At 36.2% G+C, this 22,801-nt stretch overlaps 1 protein-coding gene across 1 annotated transcript in view; it reads left to right on the top strand.

The window, feature by feature from the left end:
• Positions 1-22,801, top strand: part of Khc-73 (Kinesin heavy chain 73) — a 959,680-nt gene that overhangs the window by 785,471 nt on the left and 151,408 nt on the right. Inside the window, exon 36 of the mRNA XM_090386270.1 lies at positions 2,556-2,786. Coding sequence (XP_090242396.1) covers positions 2,556-2,786 — 231 coding nt within the window. The remainder of the gene's footprint in view (positions 1-2,555; positions 2,787-22,801) is intronic.

The following is a 22,801-nucleotide window of genomic DNA, read 5'->3' on the forward strand; positions in this document are numbered from 1 at the left end:
GCAATAACCCTTCCCTTTACTCCTAATGGTAGTTACCTCTTTGAGTAAATCCCACTTCAGCACACTGTGATCACTGCCACCTAGTGGTTCCTTTATCTGCAGATTCTTAATGCATGAAGAATCACTACTGATAATCAAATCAAGAGTATTACTCCCTCTAGTTGCCTCCCAAACATGCTGATGTAGAAAACAATCATCCAATAAATCCACAAAAGCCTTGCTAGTGTGTGAGTGACCAGCCCCCAAATTCCAATCAATATCTGTGAAATTAAAATCCCCCATTATAAGACTCTCTGATTTACTGGCCCACTCTATTTCCCTGTACAGTTTCTTATTATACTCATCAGAGTCATTAGACCTATAGCACACTCCTACTCTCAATTTTGATCTCCCAATGCTTATGTCACACCAAACTGACTCAACACTGCACTGTCCAGCGATATTGACTGGCTTCACTTCCTTGGATTTTATGTTTCTTAACTAATAGCATAACCCCTCCTCCCTTCCTATCCTGTCTATCCTTTCTGAACGTTGTACTCCCCAAATTCCAGTTCTGCATTCCTTATATCTGTGTGACACCACATCTCTGAAATCCCAACAATATCTGCCTTTGATGTTTTGAGCAATACCTCAAATTCATCAAATTTATTGGTGTACACGCAAGTATACATGCACCTGTTTCTATTCTTAGCTACCCTAACACAACCGATGTGTTTACTTGTACTGCAATGACTCCCAGCAGTCTCTGAAATATCCTGCATCTTGTTTTTCAGGCTTCTGCTCATTCCAATAGGAGCAGTGCAAGAATCTCTTTCACCTCTGCCAGTGGCTACTGTTAATCTATTAGTCATTAGTCTTTGTCTCCCCCTCCCAAGCTAGCAGTTTTCCGACCCACCTAACACTGCCTCGATAGCATCAGCAAATATTCTTGCACCCATTCTATTTAAGTATATCCCATCCCTGTAGAAGCAGTCTCTCCTGTTAACAAGTACAGTCCAGGCTGAAAAAAATTCTACCCCTTGAGCTTGCACAATCTTTCCAGGGCCGAATTTATCGACAAGGCTCTCATCATATACTCCCTCCTATCTTGTCTGGGCAGAATTGCAGACACTTTCAAATTCAACCCTAATTCACGGCTTTTTTTCAACAGTGACCTGTACTTGTTAAGTAATTCTGCCGGTCTCCTGCTCTTGATATCATTAGTGCCAACGTGTACAACTATATCACCTTTTGTGCCCTTAAAAGATGATATCCGCTCTACAACATCATCCACCTTTGCCCCTAGCAGACTTACCCTGGTCCTGGACATACCCAAATAAATGACATTCTTACAAAACTAAAGAACTGAAATAGACTTTGGCAGGACATATAGTGCAAAGATATGACGACAGATGACAAAATAACAGAATGGTACCCAAGAGGAGCTAAAAGAAAACCTGGAAGACAACAACAGAGATGGACAGATGAAATTCACGAGTTGGTGGGTAGTAAATGTATGACCTTTGGACAAAACAGAAAGAACTGGAAAGTTGCTGGAGAGGCCTTTATCCTGCACTGGATTGAAAATGGCTAATGATGATTAGTATTAAAGTGGACCTATCATGCTTTTTTGCTTCATGACAGTATTTCTACTTACAAAATGCAAGTTATGCAGGCTAAAATTCAAAAGTGTTATTCTGAACAGTTAAAGCATCCTTCGGTATAATTTTGATTTGATTTGCCGACCGGGCTAGCCGGGTGGGTAAAGTGCCTGCCTGGCAATCCAAAGGTCGCGGGTTTGAATCCCGCCTCAGGCTTGGATCAAAGTACTGCAAAAACCTTGGGGGATGCATTATGGCCACAGAAGCCGATGCGCCAACAACTACCAAAAGAAAAAAAAAAAAAGTTTTGATTTGGCCTGTTTTTTTTGTTCATAAATCTCGTGGATCATCTTAGTAGAATTTCAGATTTTTGAAATCCGGTTTAGCTGCCAATCTTGGTGGTGGTGGTGGGTGGGGGGAGATTTGAAAGGTTATTAAATTAAAAAAGTTGGTTTAAAAATTTGAAATTTAAATTTCAAACTGCAATTTAAAAACACTGAAAAAAAAAAAAAAAAAAAAAAACACATTTTTATAGCTTGCAATGAAAAATCAAATTTTACCTGTTTCCTTTATACCTTGTCCCCAAAAATTTTTAACCACCTCTCACATAAAACTCAAAATTTGTGCACTATACATAACCTTTACTTAATAGAAGGTAGGTTGCAGAGCCATCCTCTGAATAGGTTGAGTTGATTTTTGATTCAGTTTCCCAGCTGCTCCTATTAGATCTAGTCCTTTCAGAAGTGTGACTAGTGAAACCATTAATGCAGCTGGCTGTGGTATAGGACTGATAATTTCATCTCAGAAAGTGCCATTTAAAAATTTCTCAATGAAGCCTTGACAACTAATAGAAACATTAGCATTATTAAGAACATATTTAACGATATTAATAACTCTAAAAAACATGTTTAATCTTTTTTGACTACATTCATGGATGCAATAGTAGCCAAAATTCTTTTTTTCATTTTTTCATAGTCAGGAGATGAAGATGAAAGACATAAGAAAAATTGCAAACATTTTGTTCAGAATGATGATGATGAATTTACTGAATTTGAATCGTATCGTGGACCTGAAATTGAATCAACCACACTTCATTCAGGAGAATTAAAAGGAAGCACAGAAAGTATAGAGAATGATATACAGGATGAACAAGAAAAATTAGGAATGCAACATTCATTTACTTGTGATAGTCTAGTAGATTTGCAGGTAAGTCTTGATTTTCACACTTGCAATAAAATGTTGTTTTTTTAATGGATTGTTTTATTTTTGTCTCACATATTTTATAAAATGTGATTTCTTATGCTATAAGAAATCACAACTTATTTATTAGCAAATATTGGACTTTCAAGCACTAAAATATAAGAAACGTGCACCTGTAAATTCCTTGCATCTATAGTTATTGAACTTGAGCTTGCATGCTAATTGTTTATAAACAAGCAGTAATCTTAAAATATAAGGACTATTCAAGTAAAACATGCTTTTGTAATAAATAGTTGGGAAATAGTCTCATTGCAAAATTAATAACAGTTCCTTCTATGGTTGGTATATAAATATAGGTGTATGATGCTCACTTCAAATTGGGAACAGTGGTATTTGACGCACTGTGAACAACTTGGAGATATCCAAGCTTTCCTAACATGCAGTGGTATGATTTTTGAATGCAGAAGATGAACAACTTTTGAACATTTATCACCATATAGTAGCCATATACTGGACACCAAAGTATGCCATAATCTTTCAATAGTGTGCAGAGTTTGCACAGGGACAGTAGTTTACCCAGGACAGGGCCTGCCATATCTTAGTCAAGTGCACAAGGACATTAACAAAACAGTTGTGCCATGTCGTGAGCTGACATAGGCCAGTTGTCATGTCACCACGTAGAAGATCATCTGCAAATTCAACATGAGCATCAGTAGCATCGAAACTGCACAGTGAGACCGAAAATTTTCTTTGTTATCAGAAAATGTATGCTGAATGGGTGAAATAATTAAATGAGAAACTACGACCATGAGTTTGTGCATGGAATGTGTTTTATGCCATTACTAGAAGGGTAAAAGTTCCTCTATTGGATCATTGCAGGCACCAAATCATGATGTCACCACTATGCCTTACAAACTACACACACACACACACACACATGCATCAGCATTTGAATAATTCCACCTTTCTCAACAAAAAAGATTTCCACCATACTCAATGCAAGGAAGGTGGTAAGTGCCTTTTTTATGTACACAAACTAGTAGACCTGGCTGCTCCCACAGTCAGTGCCCATTGCTACAGCAAAACATTATGGTGGACTTAAGTCTTCATGGCTGGCACAGTAGTTATTGTCACTCTTTCCTTCCACATTTTGTGGAAACTCCTGGGTTCAAATCCTATCCAGATAGGAGGAAATTTTTTGAACTTTTTTTTTTCATGTCCTGGCTGAATTAATTAGTTCTTAGGTGAGAGTTGCGCATTTTTATTATCCTAGAAACTTGGAAGACAGAGAAAAACAGACAAATCATCCATAAAATATATGCAATTTACAGTGCACAATGATTCATGGCCTTATCTACCTCAGACTGTTTTTAATCAAACAACTTATAGCAGGTCAAAAATGCTATGCCATGTTTAATACATGTCATAGCGTTGCTTCTTTACAATTTTTGAAGTGCTCAGGTTGGTTGCTTTTACTCAGTTAAAGAGATAAAGGAAACTGTTTCATGTTAGTTTCACTAGCGGCCACCCATAGTTTTATGCTAAGGGATCTCTTGCCTGGTGGTATAATAAGGCCAATGTCTGAATGCTGCAATTGGTTCCTTTTTAGTAAAACTAATAGAGGTGCATCTCTAGACTCTGAGGATGTATCAGCAAGTAAGGTAAGAAATCAAGTTTGCATGAAAACCAGAATAGGAGATGTTTCGACATGAAACATAGTATGTTGCAGTACATGCAGTAAGTGGTAGCAGTCACATTTAATGTGTAGGGACAGTTTCAAAATGGCAACCAGATCATGGTCCATTCTTGAAGTGGCCAGTACTATTTAGATTTTTATGAACAAAAGGGAAAATCCCAACAGAAATCGTCACAAGATCACTACTATATATGGCACTATCATGAAATCACAGAAACCAGGGTGGAAATGGCGTAATACATTGAACAACAGAAAATATTGTTGAAGATGAGCAAAGATCTGGTCCACACCACACGTACAATTCAAACAGAGGAGAACATACCATGTAATAGAATGAGCATTTTATCAAACTGTAACTGACTGACATTGCAAATGGCTTGAAGTTGTCTTTTGGCATAAAGAATGTTATGAAAGAAAAATTCTCAGTACAGAAAATATTTATGCTTGCTAGGAGCCAAAGCCACTGTTCCTGTTCCACAACCATTGGTGACAAGACATCAATTTCATTGCCACATGAAATTAATTCACTGAGAATCACTGAATCAATTTCCATATCATGGTTCAGTGAGACAATGAAAGCCATGACATGGAAGCATACATTGTCACCAGTTACCAAGAAATTCACAACACTTTCCACAAGGAAGCTCATGAGACCATCTTATGGGATCACTGAAATGCACTGCTGGTCATTTATACTCATGTGACACCGTTAATGACACCCAACATTGCCAGACTGTTTGAAATGAAAACTGTTTGAAGCCATCATGTAAAAATCACGCAGGCTTATTGTCTTGAGAAGTCCTTTTTTACACGATAACTTGGCATCTGACACTACTGAAGCAACTCAGCAACTGTTGAGATTTGCATCACCCACCCCACAATCCACACCTTCACCCTTAAAATTTCATCTTTTAGTTATTTAAAAATACATTTTGGTGGCCAAAATTTTCATGAAAACGCAAGTTGCTTCCTACAGATTGTAAATTTTCAAAAGTCTCCTCTATTCACAAAGAGAATCAATGGACAAAATGAGTAATTACTGATCTTCCAGGGAAAATAGAGTCGGTGGTTAAAGTAATGCAGGACCATCTTGACAGTAACATACTGCAGTTACAACATGGATTTGTTAAGAGGTGATCTTGTCCAACCAATCTGATTGGATACTATGGCACAGAAACAAAGGAATTAGATGCAAAAAATAATTTTAGCATTATATACTTAGATTTCATTAATACTTTTGTCAGTGTACTGCATGTAGGACTGCTATGCAAATTGTAACAGTGTAATTTTGGGCAGGTTACTGATGTGGATAAAGTCATGGGTGAGCAGCAGAAGACATGGTGGTTATCAGTAGGCCCTGCTCTTCTTGGATTAATAATATTAGTGGAGCCCCTCAAGATTCAGTGCTGGGTCCCTCATTGTGTTTAGCATATACACTGAGTGATCACTGAATTATGACCACCCCAATGAAAACTGAATGTGACCCGTTGATGACATGAGGTACGAGAGTGCAGAGTTAATCGACCTACGTAGCATAGATAAGGTGTCAGTGGTTCAGTAGGTAGTAAAATTCCGAGCATGATGGGAAAAAGGAAAGATTTATCAGACTTTGATAAAGGACAGATTGTGGGTGCTCAACAAGTTGGTGCCTCGATTTCCCAAATAGCTGAACTGGTGGGGTGTTCGAAAGCTGCCGTAGCTAAAGTGTACCAGGACTGGCATCAAAATAGTCAAACAACGACCTGATGGCAAAACTGCAAAGGTCAGTGAAAGGTTGATGTTAGAGGTGAGTGCCAGGTCTGACGACTCGTACAGGTGAACAGGTGCAGCACTATTGAAGAGTTGACTACCCAATACAAAGTGGGCCAACCTGGAAGAATATCTGGCATGACCATGCATCACACACTCACATGTATGGGCATTACCAGCAGACGACCCCCTACGGCATCCTCTCCTAACCAAGATTCATCGGCGTAAAAGACTCACCTGGTGCAAAGAGCATGCAAGTTGGACATTAGAAGACTGGAAGGCGCCTCCGTAGCCAGGTGAGCAGGAGCTGCAGTGCGTAGCACACGCTTTTTGATTAGACTGGGGTTTGAGCCCGTGACCACCAAATACGGAGGATGTGGTAAGGTCAGGGAATGACCACTACATATTCCTGGAGCAATATGGCCTTAAGTTGCTAATGCTCCTAAAAACCAAATAACATAACATAACAGAATACTGGAAGAAGCTGTGCTGGTCGGATGAGTAGCATTATTTACGCCACACTGTGGATGGTCGTGGATGGATTTGGTGTCAACAACACGAGGCTCTTGATCCATCATCCATGGTGTCAAAAGTGCAGGCCAGTGGAGGCAGTTTTAGGGTGTGGAGCATGTTTCACTGACAGGAACTTGGATACCTGGTGCATGTGGAACAACATATTAGTGGTCTCCGCTATCATCAACTGCTTGCTGACTGTGAACACCCCGCTATGTTACACTTTTCCCTGAATGGCGATGGTGTCTTCCAAGATGACAATGCGCCGAGCCATTGGGCACTTGATGTGCAGGAATGGTTTGAGGAACGCAGTTCTGACTTTCAGCATATTGACTGGCCTCCGAACTCCCCTGATATCAATCCCATGGGGGAACCTCCATAGCCAGATGGGCAGGAGCAGCAGTGCATAGCACACGCTTCTTAATTAGACTGGGGTTTGAGCCCGTGACCACCAAATACGGAGGAGGCGGAAAGGTCAGGGAATGACCACCGCATATTCCCGGAGCAATATGGCCTTAGTTGCTAATGCTTCTAAAAACCAAATAACAAACAAACAGCACTTGTGGGACAGTCTGAAAAGGCATATCATGCGTTTGGATACACCAATCACCACTGTACTTGCATTGCTGACTGCATTACACACAGCTTGGTTGGCCATACCTCCCGAACACTTCTGACATCTTGTTGAATCGATGCCACGTCGGATAGCTGCTGTACTGAGGACAAAAGGAGGACCTACGAAGTATTAGGTAGATGGTCATAATTCAGTGATCACTCAGTGTATAATCAATATTGATGAAGGCAGTTTAAATAAGTTTAATGTAGAAGTTTGTAGATACAAAGTTAATGATAGGAATCAGGATATATTATAGCAACAAGATCTATGGAAAAAAAAAAGACAGACACACTTAGAAGCAGCATTTAATAAATGCAAGGTACTGTATACAGGTAGCAGTAATCTACAAAATAAATATACCAATTGGGTAGTACAACAATCAGTGTACTGGTGAACAAAAAAGACCTAGAGGTAATTATACAGTCCAATATGAATATCTGACTATGGTAAAGAAAGCCAACACGAGAATGACGAGAAACATCGGATAACTTACGCTGAAAATTAGTTTCCCGACACCGGACTCTAGCGCTGCTCGCTCAGTAAACAGATGGTAGGTGTTATCGGTCTGGAGTCAGTGAGAGAAGGATATATTGATTGAGAGATAGGCATGGCAAATGATGAAATGATTGATGGTGGACGCGATGGACGACAAGCTACTGTGTAGTCATTGGTTGGCATTATAATGTGAATTTATGAGTAAAGAACAGTGCATAATAGTTTTGTGATGAACGGTATACAGGTAATAGTAGCGATGAATCTTTTAAAGATGGAAGAAATTTGTAAGGAAAATAAAACGTTGGTTGATTTTTTGAAGAAAAATAATTAATTAATAAAATTTTGTTCTGTTCATTTTTGTGTTCTTCATTATGTTTTTTTCTCATCATTAAACGCAGATTTTTGGAGTTCATTAGTGTTTTTACTATACTGTTGATTTAGGTTTGGTTACGAAAAAAGGAAAAGGTTTCTTTATTTTTCGTTATACAGTAATACCCCGACTTACGCGAACTCGGAGTTACGCGGTTATTGATTTTTTCATTTGGTGTATATCTAAAATTAGCTTACCAGTGATTTGGAAGTCAAATCATAAAGCTTGGGTGACAGCTTCTGTTTTTGAGGACTGGTTTGGTCACCACATCATACCCGAAGTCAAACGTTATTGCAAGTCTAAACAGATTCCATTTAAAGTGATGCTTCTTATTGACAATGCACCCGGTCACCCTCCTTCCACCCTAATTTTGCCTCCAAACACAACCAACTTGCTTCAACCGATGGACCAGGGAGTCATCAAAACATTCAAGGCTTATTACACGAGGCGCTCGTTCGTTTGCACATCTGAATGAAGCTATGAGACAAAATAGCGAGATATCTGTTAAAGACTCTTGGAAACAATTCAGTGTTTTAGATGCCGTAAGAATCATTGAAGAATCTTAGGTGAAATTCACAAAAAAACATTGAATGGTGTCTGGAAGAAACTTTGTCCATTTTTTTTTTTTTTAAACGAGACGAAAACAACTCCAGAAACTGATCATGTTGCTCATGAGATAGAAGAAATTGTTAATTTCTTCTATCACATGAGCGGCAGGCAATTAGATTTGGAAGTCAATGATGATGATGTCAACGAGCTGTTGGATTCACATAGTCAGGAGCTGACAATGAATGAGCTCATAGAGATGCGTGAGCAAAATGTCAGTGAAATATCCGACACTTCAGACCCAGTTCCACCAGAAAAGCACATGACAATTGCAAGCTTGACAGAAGGTTTCAGCTCAATTGAAAAGGGCTTAAAAATTTTAGAAAACATAGACTCCAACGAGAATGCATTATAGCTACAAATCAAGGAATAAAAAAATTATTAGCTTGCTACGAAGAAATTCTGCATGAAAAAAAGAAGCCGCTGTGTTGTCAGACAAATTTGTTAGATTTTATGAAGCCATCGACATCTAAATAACTTTTTTACGTAACTCATTTATTTTTTTAATACATATTTTGTATTAATATGTATAAAGAACTGCAATTTTATTAAATATTTTTCTTCTAAACTAGTGTTTTTGTTAGTCCTTGGTCCCAATTAAACAAAATTTATATGTATTTATATGCAAAGTTGTACCCCAGCTTACGCAAATTCAACTTAAGCGATTTTCATCGGACCCACCTATCGCGTAACTTCGGGGTATTACTGTATTTCATATCTTGACCTTAAAAATAAAAGTACAGTAATAAAAAATTAATATTTTGTTAATAAACAATTTATGTGCTAGTCCACCCATGATTCTAAAGAAAAAAGGTTAGATTACCCCATCCATTTCGGGAGGTGGTTCAAGCTCCCGTGAGATTCAAGTGGAGGTAACCTGACCTTTTTTTACCATTGTGGAAAGCATTCATTAGGGCAAGTTACCATTAGTGCTTCTGAGTGCTACTAAAGTGATACTAAACTGATGTTATCGTGTGTTGTGTTCGCACACCAATCAACAACACATCATTTGCCACGCCTACCTGTCAATCAATATATTGTTCTCGACTTTGCTGCTGACCGATAACATCTACCATTTGTTTACCAAGCGAGCAGCACTAGATTGCCGTATCGGGAAACTAATTTTCCACTTAAGTTATCCAACATTTCTCGTTGTCCTCGTGTTGGCTTTCTTTACCTTCGTTGAATATTTATCTGAGCAGTGCAGATAGGCTGCAAGGACAGCCAGCTGAGATTCTGTTGATAATATACATAAATTTTTCCAGCAGGGAAATCCCATTGTATAAGGCAATGATTAGGCCACTCCTTGAATACTGCATACAAGTCTGATTGCCTCATTTTAGAAAAGATATAGATCTCTTACAATCTGAGTAATATTTTTGCTCTTCTCTGCAAGGCACAGAAGAGCAGCAGAATTGGGACACAAAAATTGACCTTACAAAGAAGGACTTCAGTTCCGTAATTTGCAGCATCTGGAAACAAGGTACCCACAAAGAGAAGAGACTGACTGAAGTGTTTAAGGCTGTAAATGAATTAAGTAAACTAAACAACATTTGAAAACAAATGGAAGGGGACTTTTAACTGTGTATTTATGGTAGAATTAATTAAATATTTTTTGCAAAACTTCTTCAATGAATACCTTACTCTTTCTCCAGTGACATACATAATGGGATATAAATTGAAATGGATGGTTGCTGGATAGTTATGTGAAAATTTCCTTTCAGCCAGTGAGTAATTGATTGTTGGAATATACTTCCATCTTCGGTTGCAAAAGCAAGTAGTTTGAATAAATTTAAAGTAGAATTAGACTAATTATCAGGGGCTGAACAGTGATATGTGTAGTTTTCTCTTCAGATGTACTTGAGTAATTAAGGGATGATTAATTTTTTGAATGCAGAGAGTAGTTATAAATAGCCATTGCAACTACCTTTTATCCATAATACTAACAAACTAAACTAACATCCAACAACAAACCCGTGGGTCTTACAGGGTTTTTTGTTTGATGCCGTACTGTTTTTAATATTTATTAATGATATTGATGTATGTATTTAAAACTAAATATCTAAATTTGCTCTAATACATACATGTGCAGGATAGTTAGTGACATTAATCAGGGTGTGATACTTCAAAAATTCTAGATAAACTAGGTGCCTCCATAGCCAGGTGGGAAGGAGCAGCAGTGCGTAGCACACGCTTCTTGATTAGACCAGGGTTCGAGCCCGTCACCACCAAATATGGAGGATGCGGAAAGGTCAGGGAATGATCACCGCATATCCCGGAGCAGTATGGCCATAGTTGCTAATGCTCCTAAAAACCAAAATAACAATAACAATAACTAGATAAACTAGGAATATGGACAAACAAATCACAATTGTGTTATTGTACTGATGATTACAAGGTACAGCATTTGGGAAGCAGTAATTCCATATAATATTGAGGTAGTATGAATCACGGTAACTGATAACAAAAAAACAGAAGTAATTGTGCTGTCTGGCATTCTCTGAGCAGTTTTCCTGGTCAATCTTCTAAGACATCTCATAAGGTTCTGTAAATGATATACTTTACCAGTGGCAACAAATATAACCTCAGAGACACAGGTAATTAAAAATGTGTGGACACTCATTAGCTATTATTATTAGACTGCAAGCAGTGTGATATAATATTCAGTAACTCATTTATTTCTAATAATGTGCATTCTCATTTTATATCACCATTGTATAAAGTGTGCCAGTGGGAGTTTTAATTTTAGAAAATTATTAAAAAATGATTTCAGTGTAAAAAAATATATATTATTTGCAGCTGTGTCCATTATAGTGAAAAATAAAGGATAGGATTAAAAAAAAGTAAGCTAAATTATTTAATAAAAAGTAATTAAGTGATTTCTTCACAGTTTTAAGGTTATAAAATGATACAGTTTATGCAGAAGTGCACCTGTTCAGAGGACAAACTGGCACACCCATCAGCAGACTAATTTCAGATTATAGAAATCATGGAAGTATTTCAATGATTTCTGAATTATCAAAGCAACGTGCCTCTCTGCTAACAAAATATGATACTGAATATGGGAATATCCAATACCCAACCAGTATTGGGTACTTCAGCTAACAGTGATTAAAATATTTCCACTTTGTTAAAGTAAAGTAGAAATATTTTGGAACAGAAGATAAAATGAAAATAGGTTAAACAACTATGGTTCAATTGAAACAACTATGGTTCAATGGAAACATAGGTTATCATATGTTTCAATTGAATCTGAGACTAAATTAATAGATAAATCACACATTTCAATTCATATACATGTAGATTACAGAATTCCTTATATTCTGCTGGTAACACTGGTTATTAGACTGCAAGCAGTGTGATATAATATTCAGTATCTCATTTATTCCTAATGATATGCTTTCTCATTTTACGTACCATCTTGATATGAAATTACATACCATCAAAAATAGGTAATAAATCTTTACGCATGTGCAATGAATACTCTGCCTGCTTGTAAAAAAATATTATACATACAGATATAAAATAAAAAAATAGTTTTCCTTATTTGTTGTTCAGATATTATTACCAAGTTAGTCCTGGAACTTTTTGATCTTGCCTTATATATTTTTGTTTTACAAACAACATTTGAAAACAAATGGAAGGGGACTTTTAACTGTGTATTTATGGTATAATTAATTAAATATTTTTTGCAAAACTTCTTTAACTGTTTATCTCAGTCCACTGCCAGATGTATGTATTTAAAAAGAAATATCTAAATTTGCTCTAATGCATACATGTGCAGGATAGTTAATGACATTAATCAGGATGTGCTACTTCAAAAATTCTAGATAAACTAGTAAGATGGACAAACAAATCACAATTGTGTTATTGTACTGATGATTACAAGGTACAGCATTTGGGAAGCAGTAATTCCATATAATATTGAGGTAGTATGAACTCATGACATCTTCTAAAGTCTTTGCCCTTTCCATCAATCCAGATCTGCTCTTTTCTAGTCAGAACTCAATTTTTAGTTAGCTCACACTTCTTTAGGAAGATTCCTCATTACCCTTTCGAATTCTTCAGATAAATAAACTATTGCTATTTTGGTCCATCTGCAGTTGGACAACATGCTCTGATATCTCCATTTGGTAAACTATTCATTGCTAAACTACTTATAATTCTCTTATTGAATACACTTCCATTCCACATAGTGACAAAAGGTTGAATTGCATAACTTCTGGTTAACATCATAAACTCGATTCCTCATCATGACCTTTTAAATGATATATAATATGTCACGTAGACGCATAACTACAGGTGTCTACAGACCATGAACAAATACAGCTGGATGTCTGCCCATGGTTTTACCTTTATGGTAGGACCATGTACAAACATATTTTAAAGATTGACCATTTACATTTAGAAAAAATAATATTTCTGAGCATAGACCAGCACAAAATAGAGCACAGAAAAACTCATTCATTTACTTATTCATGTCAATTCTCTTTCTATTCCTAGCAGAGACAACATTGCCAACAAAAATTATTCACAACTACTTTTCTTTTTATTAATTGTCCATTATTTGTGCCCTTAAATGGAAAATACACTCAAGTGGCATTCATGAGACACCTTATTTTGTTTTCATACTAAAAAATTTATTTTTAGCTCTTTTTTTTAATGACTTGTAAAAGATATTCTATTACTCATGATCTGCTAAACTCAGTTATAAAATACTGAGCAAAAATAAACTAGAGAAACTAATAATAATAAAAAAAGCTTTTATCTTATTTTTAAAGTTGCTCATTCTGAATTGAAACACTGATGTTTGTGTAGCATCTGGCAGATGCAATGTGAACATCCAGGGGCTCATATCTGGTGAGTATGGGCTTGGCACACCCAGGGTCCTGAGCTGGATATCATCATTCTTCTCTTCTCTTTTTTGGTGATTCCCTTCTACTTCTCTCTCTCTCTCTCTCTCTCTCTCTCGCTCTCTCTCTCTCTCTCTCTCAGGGTAATTAAGATTTTTTTTTTTCGGCTGGTGCAGCATAAGCCTTAGGCTTCCTTGCACCATATGGCTGATAATAATAATAATAATCTGTATTTTTATTAGCTTTTTTTGCATTTATCAGCAATACCAAAATTCTACAAAAAGATTTTACAGCTCTTCCTGGTGTCTTGCAGATGCCCCATAGGAATGGCAGTTGCCTCTAAGAAAGAGAGATGCTTTTTTTTTTCTCACCTGGCATCAGTTAAACACCAAGCAAAAAATTAAGTTCTTGTAATTCATAGCAGATCAAAACGAAAATAGAAAATACTGTATTCATATTATTAGTATTAGTTGTATAGTGCAAGGAAGCCACAGGTGTTTGCTGCACCATCCAAAACAAATAAAAAGTAGATAAGAAAATACACAAATTATGCACTTCCCCTCTCACATAGGTAGCTACCTAGCTGGCCTTTGAATTTCTTAAAACTGTCAGCTTCAATTACCTGTGGAGGCAACTTGTTCCAATTAACAACAACTCACTGGCTAAAAGAAAACTTTCAACATTCTAGTCTAAACTTCTTCCCCTGTAATTTGAATTTATAGTCCCTAGCTCTGGAATCCTTTACAACAGTGAAAATTTTGCCTTCATTCATTTTACTAACCCCTCTAAGAGCCTTATAAACCTCAGTCAGGTCCTCCTCTAAGGTGCCGACCGGGTTAGCCGGGTGGGTAAAGTGCCTGCCTGGCAACCCAAAGGTCGCGGGTTCAAATCCCGCCTCAGGCTTGGATCAAAGTACTGCAAAAACCTTGGAAGTGCATTATGGCCACAGAAGCCGATGCGCCAACAACTACCAAAAAAAAAAAAAAAAAAAAAATCCTCTAAGGTGCCTGATTGGCAAGCTCTGTAGCCTGTGTAATTGAAGTCTTTCCTCATACAGTCATTCTTTTGCCAACCTCACCATATAAGATGCTCAATTTTTGGACCTTTTCGAGAAGCTCAATATCTTTTTTAGGTGAGGTCTCCATACTTGAATGCAGTATTCCAAATGAGTTCTTACAATTGTCTTATGCAGTGGGTTGATGAGTTAGTATAATGAATTAAAGAATATATGTGGGCAATTATACACAGGAGGATTTAATTTTATTTATTAATTAAAAAAAAAAACAGAAAAATTCAAACAACACATTAAGCAGCATTAAGATTAAAGATGAAGTTCATGCCACCTCTTTTTATAAATATGGCAGTGATGAATAAAATCCATACAGAACTCTCTTTAAAAAGAATATAAAATCAGTATTTATTGTCTCCTTTTTACCTTTTATCTGTATTGAATTATATCCTTCACAATTAGAATCAGTTTTTACTCTGAAAGAACAAAATTTTATGTTTAAACTAGCATTTTTATCCATTTTTAAAAATAAAAATATAAAACATAGAAGATACCATAAGTTGGTATGGGACTTATAAAAAATATATTTATTTTTATAAATATGGCAGTGATGAATAAAAACCATGCAGAACTCTCTTTAAAAAGAATATAAAATCAGTATTTATAGTCTTTTTACCTTTTATCTAGATTGAATTATATCCTTCACAATTAGAATCAGTTCTTACTCTGAAGGAACAAAGTTTTATGTTTAAACTAACATTTTTATCCATTTTTATTCTTAAAAATCCATTTTTAAAAATAAAAATATAAAAACATAGAAGATACTATTAGTTGGTATGGGACTTTCAGGACACATCCTGTATAAATAAAAGACACGTACCACCTAGATTTTGTAAATTATACACACCTAGATTTTTAAATTATAAGCATTGTTAAAATATTCGAACACAATAAAACTATAAAGATAACAACACACACACACACACTACTTAATATATGAAAAAAGTCTGCCTACTCGTTCAATCATTAATTCATTCATTCTTTATTCACTTGTCCCATATTACTGTATAAGCTTGAACAGGTGGCTGCTTGGCATGGTCATTCAGTGGAGACATAAGGGTAGTGGCAGCAGAGGGGGACTACTTTTGGGTACAAAAGTAGTTTTGTACTACTTTTGCTTACTGTAATCAAAGAGATTGATTTAGCCTTCTTTTTCTGAAGTATTTATCAAAACTATATATTTCTAAGCAATTTGATAGTATATAACAGAGCTATGGTGCTCAATATGTTTTACATTGATATCGATATTTGTAGAAGAATAAGAGAATTTCCCTCAATAACGAGGCCAAAATATTTAGTGTCCAATGTAATTATACAAGACTATTAATTGCAGAAATCGTCGAAATTAAATTACATGAGAATTCTATTAATGTTCATCGTCCATATCTAATCTCCGATTTGTGGTCTTTTGCTCACAGGCGCAAAGACAAATAAACATGGCGTTTCACGCACAAGTTGAGGATAAATAATCTCCCTATTTAAGATTTAAGTTCACACACTCCGTACATATGATTGAAAAGCATTGTCTGCTTCAGGAAGGAAAATCGTTTTTCAAACTTTATGTTTAACTTTAATTGATTTTTTAATAATTTTTTTTTTGAATTTTTTTTTGAATTTTAGTTAATTTTTGAGTTGTGTTCAATTGATTTTTTACTGTAGTCATTTTGCATTAATCTTTTTAATTTCTGAGGAGTATCATACAGAAGTGTTCTACATATCATATTGAGGTAATTTCTCTTATTCTTATACAAATTTCTAAGCAATAGAAACATTTTTCGTACAAGTTTTTTAACTTCAAATTAATTTAGATGTCATTAAAGTATTCATCAAAGCAATATACTTCTGAGTTGGTTGGTTATGAGGAGATTTATGGCATATCAGCATCAAAGGCTTTAGTGCCCCAACATATTTCTGGGCTAGTAACATACAGTAATACCCCGAAGTTACGCGATAGGTGGGTCCGACGAAAATCGTGTAAGTCGAATTCGCGTAAGTCGGGGTACAACTTTGCATATAAATACATATAAATTTTGCTTAATTGGGACCAAGGACTAACAAAAACACTAGTTTAGAAGAAAAATATTAATAAAATTGCAGTTCTTTATACATATTAATGCAAAATATATATTAAAAAAACAAATGACTTACGCTAAAAAGTTATTTCGATGTCGATGGCTTCATAAAATCTAACAAATTCGTCTGACGACACAGCGCGTTCCTTTTTTTCACGCAGAATTTCTTCGTAGCAAGCTAATAATTTTTTTATTCCTTGCTTTGTAGCTATAACGCGTTCTTCGTTGGAGTCTATGTTTTCTAAAATTTTTAAGCCCTTTACAATTGAGATCTTTTCAATTTTCAACCTGTCAAGTTTGCAATTGTCATGTGCTTTTCGCCGTTGCTTCATTTAGGCCTGTAGCACGTGCAATATCACATGGTCTTTCATTTCGCTCAAAGTGTTTCACAATTTCATATTTTTTCTCTATCGACAGAGGCGGACTGGCCATAAGCCTTACCGGGGAAACCCCGGTGGGCCAGTGTGATTTTGGCCATAAACCATAGTGTGAGGCCACTATAAATTTTCCCGGGTAAGAATTTTTGATCCAGTCCGCCTCTGTTTATCGATAATTGCTTTTCTTTTTCTCTCTGAATCTGCAGTGTCTTCACCAGGACGCTTCCTTTTCACAACTTTTAATTTTACTAATTTTTAGGGAATAAAGCACAATTACAAAACGAGGAGCACGCTTGATACGCATAAACAAAGCTGCGTGCATGTAGCAACTGAATAAACAACACCATAAAGGCAGAGATACACTATTAACACCTCACATTTCTAAGGGTTACTACCATAAAACAATAAAAATCCAGTTGCGTTTCTGCTAGTGAAATCTGTTATAAACTGGTAGTAAACTCGATCTAATTGCATTTGCGATTATACCGATAGCTGGAATTGTGTTGGTTTTTACGTTATTATGGTGAAATGTGTTTCCCCTTCACTGATATAAAAAACATAAAAGCAGCAAAGTTGAATTTTGTTCATCTTTCGCTCTCAATCTCCGCTGTCGCACCGGATATCGGTAACCTTGAAGATAGTGGGCTGCAGCGTTGCCAAACAAAAAAATCAAGAACCGCGTAACTCCGAGTTCGCGTAAGTCGGGGTATTACTGTATACTGAATATGAAATTTCTCTAGACAGCATTGGGTACGGCAAATAGTATTGCTTAAAATGAGTTTAAGATGCTACATGGCATCTAGTTATTGGGCAGATTGCAGAGGGAGGATAATAACCACAATAATCACAGATGCCATGAATGCATATATACAATTAAGAAAATATAACACCCTAGATATCCGGATGAATATGGAGCTGGCCAGTCTAATAGAGCAGAAAAAAGATAGGATGGGAAAGTTACAGAGCAATGAAAATTACCATAGCTACTGGAGCACAGCTACAAGTTGATCTGTAACAGTACCACAAATAAGGGTAGAGAACTGAAGATTGAATGTGGCTAAACGAGCAAAGAATGGGGACATGGAGCTTTTCATGTATGTTAATAAAAAGAAGAAGAAAACAGATCAGATCAGACCCTAGTGTACTGGGTTTGAGAAAGCCTTAGATAACCCAGCTGATGTTGCTGATCAATTGAATAAGTATATCACATCGGTCTTTACCAACAAAAGATCCTTCATGCTGTGGAGAGGCCGTATGAGTAAGGCAGAGCCATATGAAATTAGTGATTTTGAAATTACAGATGCCTGTTTATTAGGAAAACTTTTGAACCTAAATAAAAGTAAGGCTCTTAGAGTTGGTGCCATATACCTATTAGTTTCAAGGGAGTCGGCCAGAGACTGAATTTAACCATTGAGGTTAATTATGAGGGTGCCATTTGACTCTGAAGAGATATCTTTGGACTAGAGAAATGCCAACATACCAGTACTAGAAAATTGCCAGTAGATAAAGGTATTCTAAGAGTGAAGTCTGTAACTAAAGACTGGTTAGTGTGACTTCAGTGGTAGAGAAAATCTTAGTGGTAATGATAAAGAATGTAATCCACAAACATTTAGATAAAAATGTCATTCTGAAGAACACACAACATAGTTTTGTTAAGGAAAAATCATGTTTAACTAACTTAGTAAGCTATTTTTACATAGCTACACATGAGCTGGATGTAAGGAAAAATTTTGACATAGCTTATTTGGATTTTAGCAAAGCATTTAACTTGCCCCCCCCCCATGATAAGTTACTGTATAGCTTGAACAGGTTGGTATTACTGGTAAGATTCTAAGATGGATTTCTGGGTGGCTGCAGAGCAGAAGGTTGTGATTAATGGATATTCTTCATATTTGTGTATGAAGTGGGGCCGACCTCCCAAGGATCAGTTCTTGGACCACTGTTGTTTCTGATTTTCATAAATGACATTGATGAAGGAAGGAATAGGTGTGATGTCAAAATTTGGAAATCACGTAAAGATTGGTAGAGTCGTTAATGATTAGCCCCAAGCAGCACTCTTATAGGATAACTTAAAAAGACTTCAAAAATGGTCAGAAAATTAAAACTATGTTTTAATGCATCAAAATGCAAGGTACTAATACATTTGGGGAATAGCAACCACAAAATAACTTATACACTTGGTGGGATTGAGTTAAAAACAGTAAAGGAAGAAAGGGACCTGGGAGTTATGATACAGACAGATGGAAGTTTTTGCAGCAGTGTAAACAAGCAGCCAGGAAAGCCCATGGCGTCTTATCAATGATTTATTGAACATTATCCTGTAGAGATAGGGAGGTCATATTTCCCAATGTATAAAGCAATTTTAAGACCATTTGGAATGCTGTATTCATATATGGAGACCTCATCTGAAAAAAGACATCGAGCTTCTTGAAAGACTTCAAAGACGAGCAGCTCACATGGTGAGCTCAGCAAAAGGGCAATTGTATGAGAAAAGACTCCGATTATGTGGGCTACAGAACTTGGCAACCAGGCACCTTAGAGGTGACCTGATTGAGGTTTATAAGGCTCTGAGAGTGGTTAGTAATATGATTGAAGGTAAAATTTTCACCATTATAAAGAATTCAAGAACTCAGGAGCATAAATTCAAATGACAGGGGAAGAGGTTTAGACTAGATTGTAGGACTTTTTTTTTTTTTTTTTTTGCCAGCGAGTCATTGATTCAGTAATCATTGAACAGTCAGTTTGCTTTTACAGGTTGTTGAGGCTCACAGTTCAGAAAAAGTAAAAGGTCAACTAGATAGTTACTACTGTGTGAGGAGGAAAGTGCATAATTAGTCCATTTTCTTATCTACTTTTTTTTTTTTCTCTCTCTTTTTTGGCCAGTGCAACAAAAGCCTGTGGCTTCCTTGCACTATATGGTTAACATTAGTACTAATACTAAAAAAAATATTTCACTATGTTTTAATAATAATAACAGATGAAATTAAAATAATTTAAACAATATTGATATATTTATTAACCAAGATACTTATCTTGGTTAATAAATATATCAATAAATATTTTAAATATCAATTTTAAATATCAATAAATGTATACCAATGATAAGTATTTACAAGCTGAACATATAAAATAATTGTAGATGTGTTATAAATTTTCAACTGTATGCATTGCCAATCTTTTCTGAGCCAATGAAGTCTCAGAGATTAGCTAAAGGTGAGGAACTGAGTACATCATGATATGAGCCTGCACTGTGCAGAAAGATACAGTTCACTTTCATTCATAACATTGTATACATTGCAAGAGTGACTAATGAGATCCATTATTTCACTCACAGAGATTAGCCTGTTACTTGATAGTTGACATATTGCTGTGTGGCAGTCTTTTCTTGGAATTAGAGAAGAAGTACGTGAATCATTAACTATTATGATGTACCTGTTTATGATATTATGAACTAACTGTGCAAGCAAAGTGGCATTCAAGTTTACCTATTTTTGCTCCTTCTCCATCTGCAGATTGTTTATTTTATCATGTGCGATGACTGAAATGTAGTGGATTGCAAGGAAACATATACAATTTCTATACTAAATTCATTTCACTTACCCCTTTAAAAATGATCCTGAGGGTGGTGACCCTTGTTCATGCCACCAGACACATCAGAATTCTTGATATCACTTTTCTCGCTATTTATCTTCAGCTATTCTTCTTCCTTGTTAGGATTGCTTTGGTATATACTTTTTTCTTTCAGATTTCCCAAAAGGAAAAAGTCACACATAGTTCCTGTTGTGGAGTGCACAAACCATGACTTTTAAACCTATCCTCAAACTTCTGTGAACTGCATACATTGAGATATTCACAGTATAAGCAGTTGCATAAAGAAGCTCTGTTCTTTATATTTTGATTGTAGGTAAATAAAAATAAATTTAATTTTTTTTATTATTAAACATACGAAGTAGGATCAAAAAAGTTCCCTGACTGAATTTTTATTTAAACATATCTAATATTTACAGATAATTGCATATCAGATTTTACAAAATCTTGTTTATTTATACATCTTTTCCATTGGTTGCATAATTGCAAAAGACCATCTACAAAGGCCTTTCTGAAAATTCCTTGATTTCATCTGTTATATCTGCCTTAACTTTTGCTTCTCAAGAAAATTATTATCCCTTTAATGAGTTCTTTAGTTTGGGTATAAAAATCACATAGCACAAGATCAGGTGAATGTGAAGAATGTTATAATTCAGTTACAGAGTGTGAACATATTCAGAAATTATTGTTGTACAACAAACGGTTGAGTTGTCGTGGAGTAATTTCTAATTTTTTCCTTGCATGCAGTCCAGACATCTTCTTTCTAATACCATCTCTCGATAGTAAAATTCATAATAAATTATGCTTTTATAGTTAAAAAATAATTCAAGATCTTCCTCTACCTTTAGACCTGCCAGGCAAATTTTTTCTTCTTGGTGGGGGGGGTAAGACTTCCTTTAAACAAACTGACATTTTGTCCATGGATCATAACAATAATACTGTCTGTTGTCATATCTTTAATCATTTCTGCTGATCTCTTTAATCATTTTTAAAAATCCTAGATGATAGACAAATTTCAATGGTTCTTTTGAAAATTCAGGCCTTGCTGCTATTTGATCTGCCATAAAAACATGGGACCAAAGATTATAATCTTTTCATGTTTAAAATGTCAGATGCGATAACTTGGCAACTACCAGTGGCAGTCCCAGATAGGGAAGGCACCTCCGTAGCCAGGTGGGAAGGAGCAGCAGTGCGTAGCACACGCTTCTTGATTAGACCGGGGTTCGAGCCCATCACCACCAAATACGGAGGATACAGAAAGGTCAGGGAATGACCACCGCATATCCCGGAGCAATATGGCCTTAGTTGCTAATGCTCCTAAAAACCAAATAACAACAACAACCAGATAGGGACTAAAGGAGACTCAGTCCTTCTCCCACTAGGCGCCTCCGTAGCCAGGTGGGAAGGAGCAGCAGTGCGTAGCACACGCTTCTTGATTAGACCGGGGTTCGAGCCCATCACCACCAAATACGGAGGATGCGGAAAGGTCAGGGAATGGCCACCGCATATCCCGGAGCAGTATGGCCTTAGTTGCTAATGCTCCTAAAAACCAAATAACAACAACAACAACAACAACAACAACCTTCTCTCACTCTGCTATGATAAAAATAATGTTGGGTTTTATTGCTGCTACATAATGATTAAAGGGCAATAATTCTCTGTAACTGCTTTAGCTCTTTCCTCTTTCAGAAAATCTTGTGACCACTGCTGGCAACTATCATATGATATTTCCACTTGTGAGGCCATATCTTCAGTTGTTTTTTGACAATTATCCCAGATAATGCTTCTAACAAGGGGAGTTCCTAATCATTCATGTCATATTTAATGTATTTTAAACATTGTGGGAATAAATTAGTCCTTGACTGAAGCAAAATGACCAAGCAATATGATCCCATATTCAGAAACCCCCAAAAAGAGTGAGAGAGAGAGAGAGAGAGAGATTGAGATTGCTCCTTGATACCAAGAGGTATCAAGGACTGATACATCTTGATATCAATTCTTGTAGTCTACGTATTAA

This window comes from Mastigoproctus giganteus, chromosome 12, assembly GCF_048544385.1.
Source record: "Mastigoproctus giganteus isolate SK-2022 chromosome 12, ASM4854438v1, whole genome shotgun sequence".
Lineage (NCBI taxonomy): Eukaryota > Metazoa > Arthropoda > Arachnida > Uropygi > Thelyphonidae > Mastigoproctus > Mastigoproctus giganteus.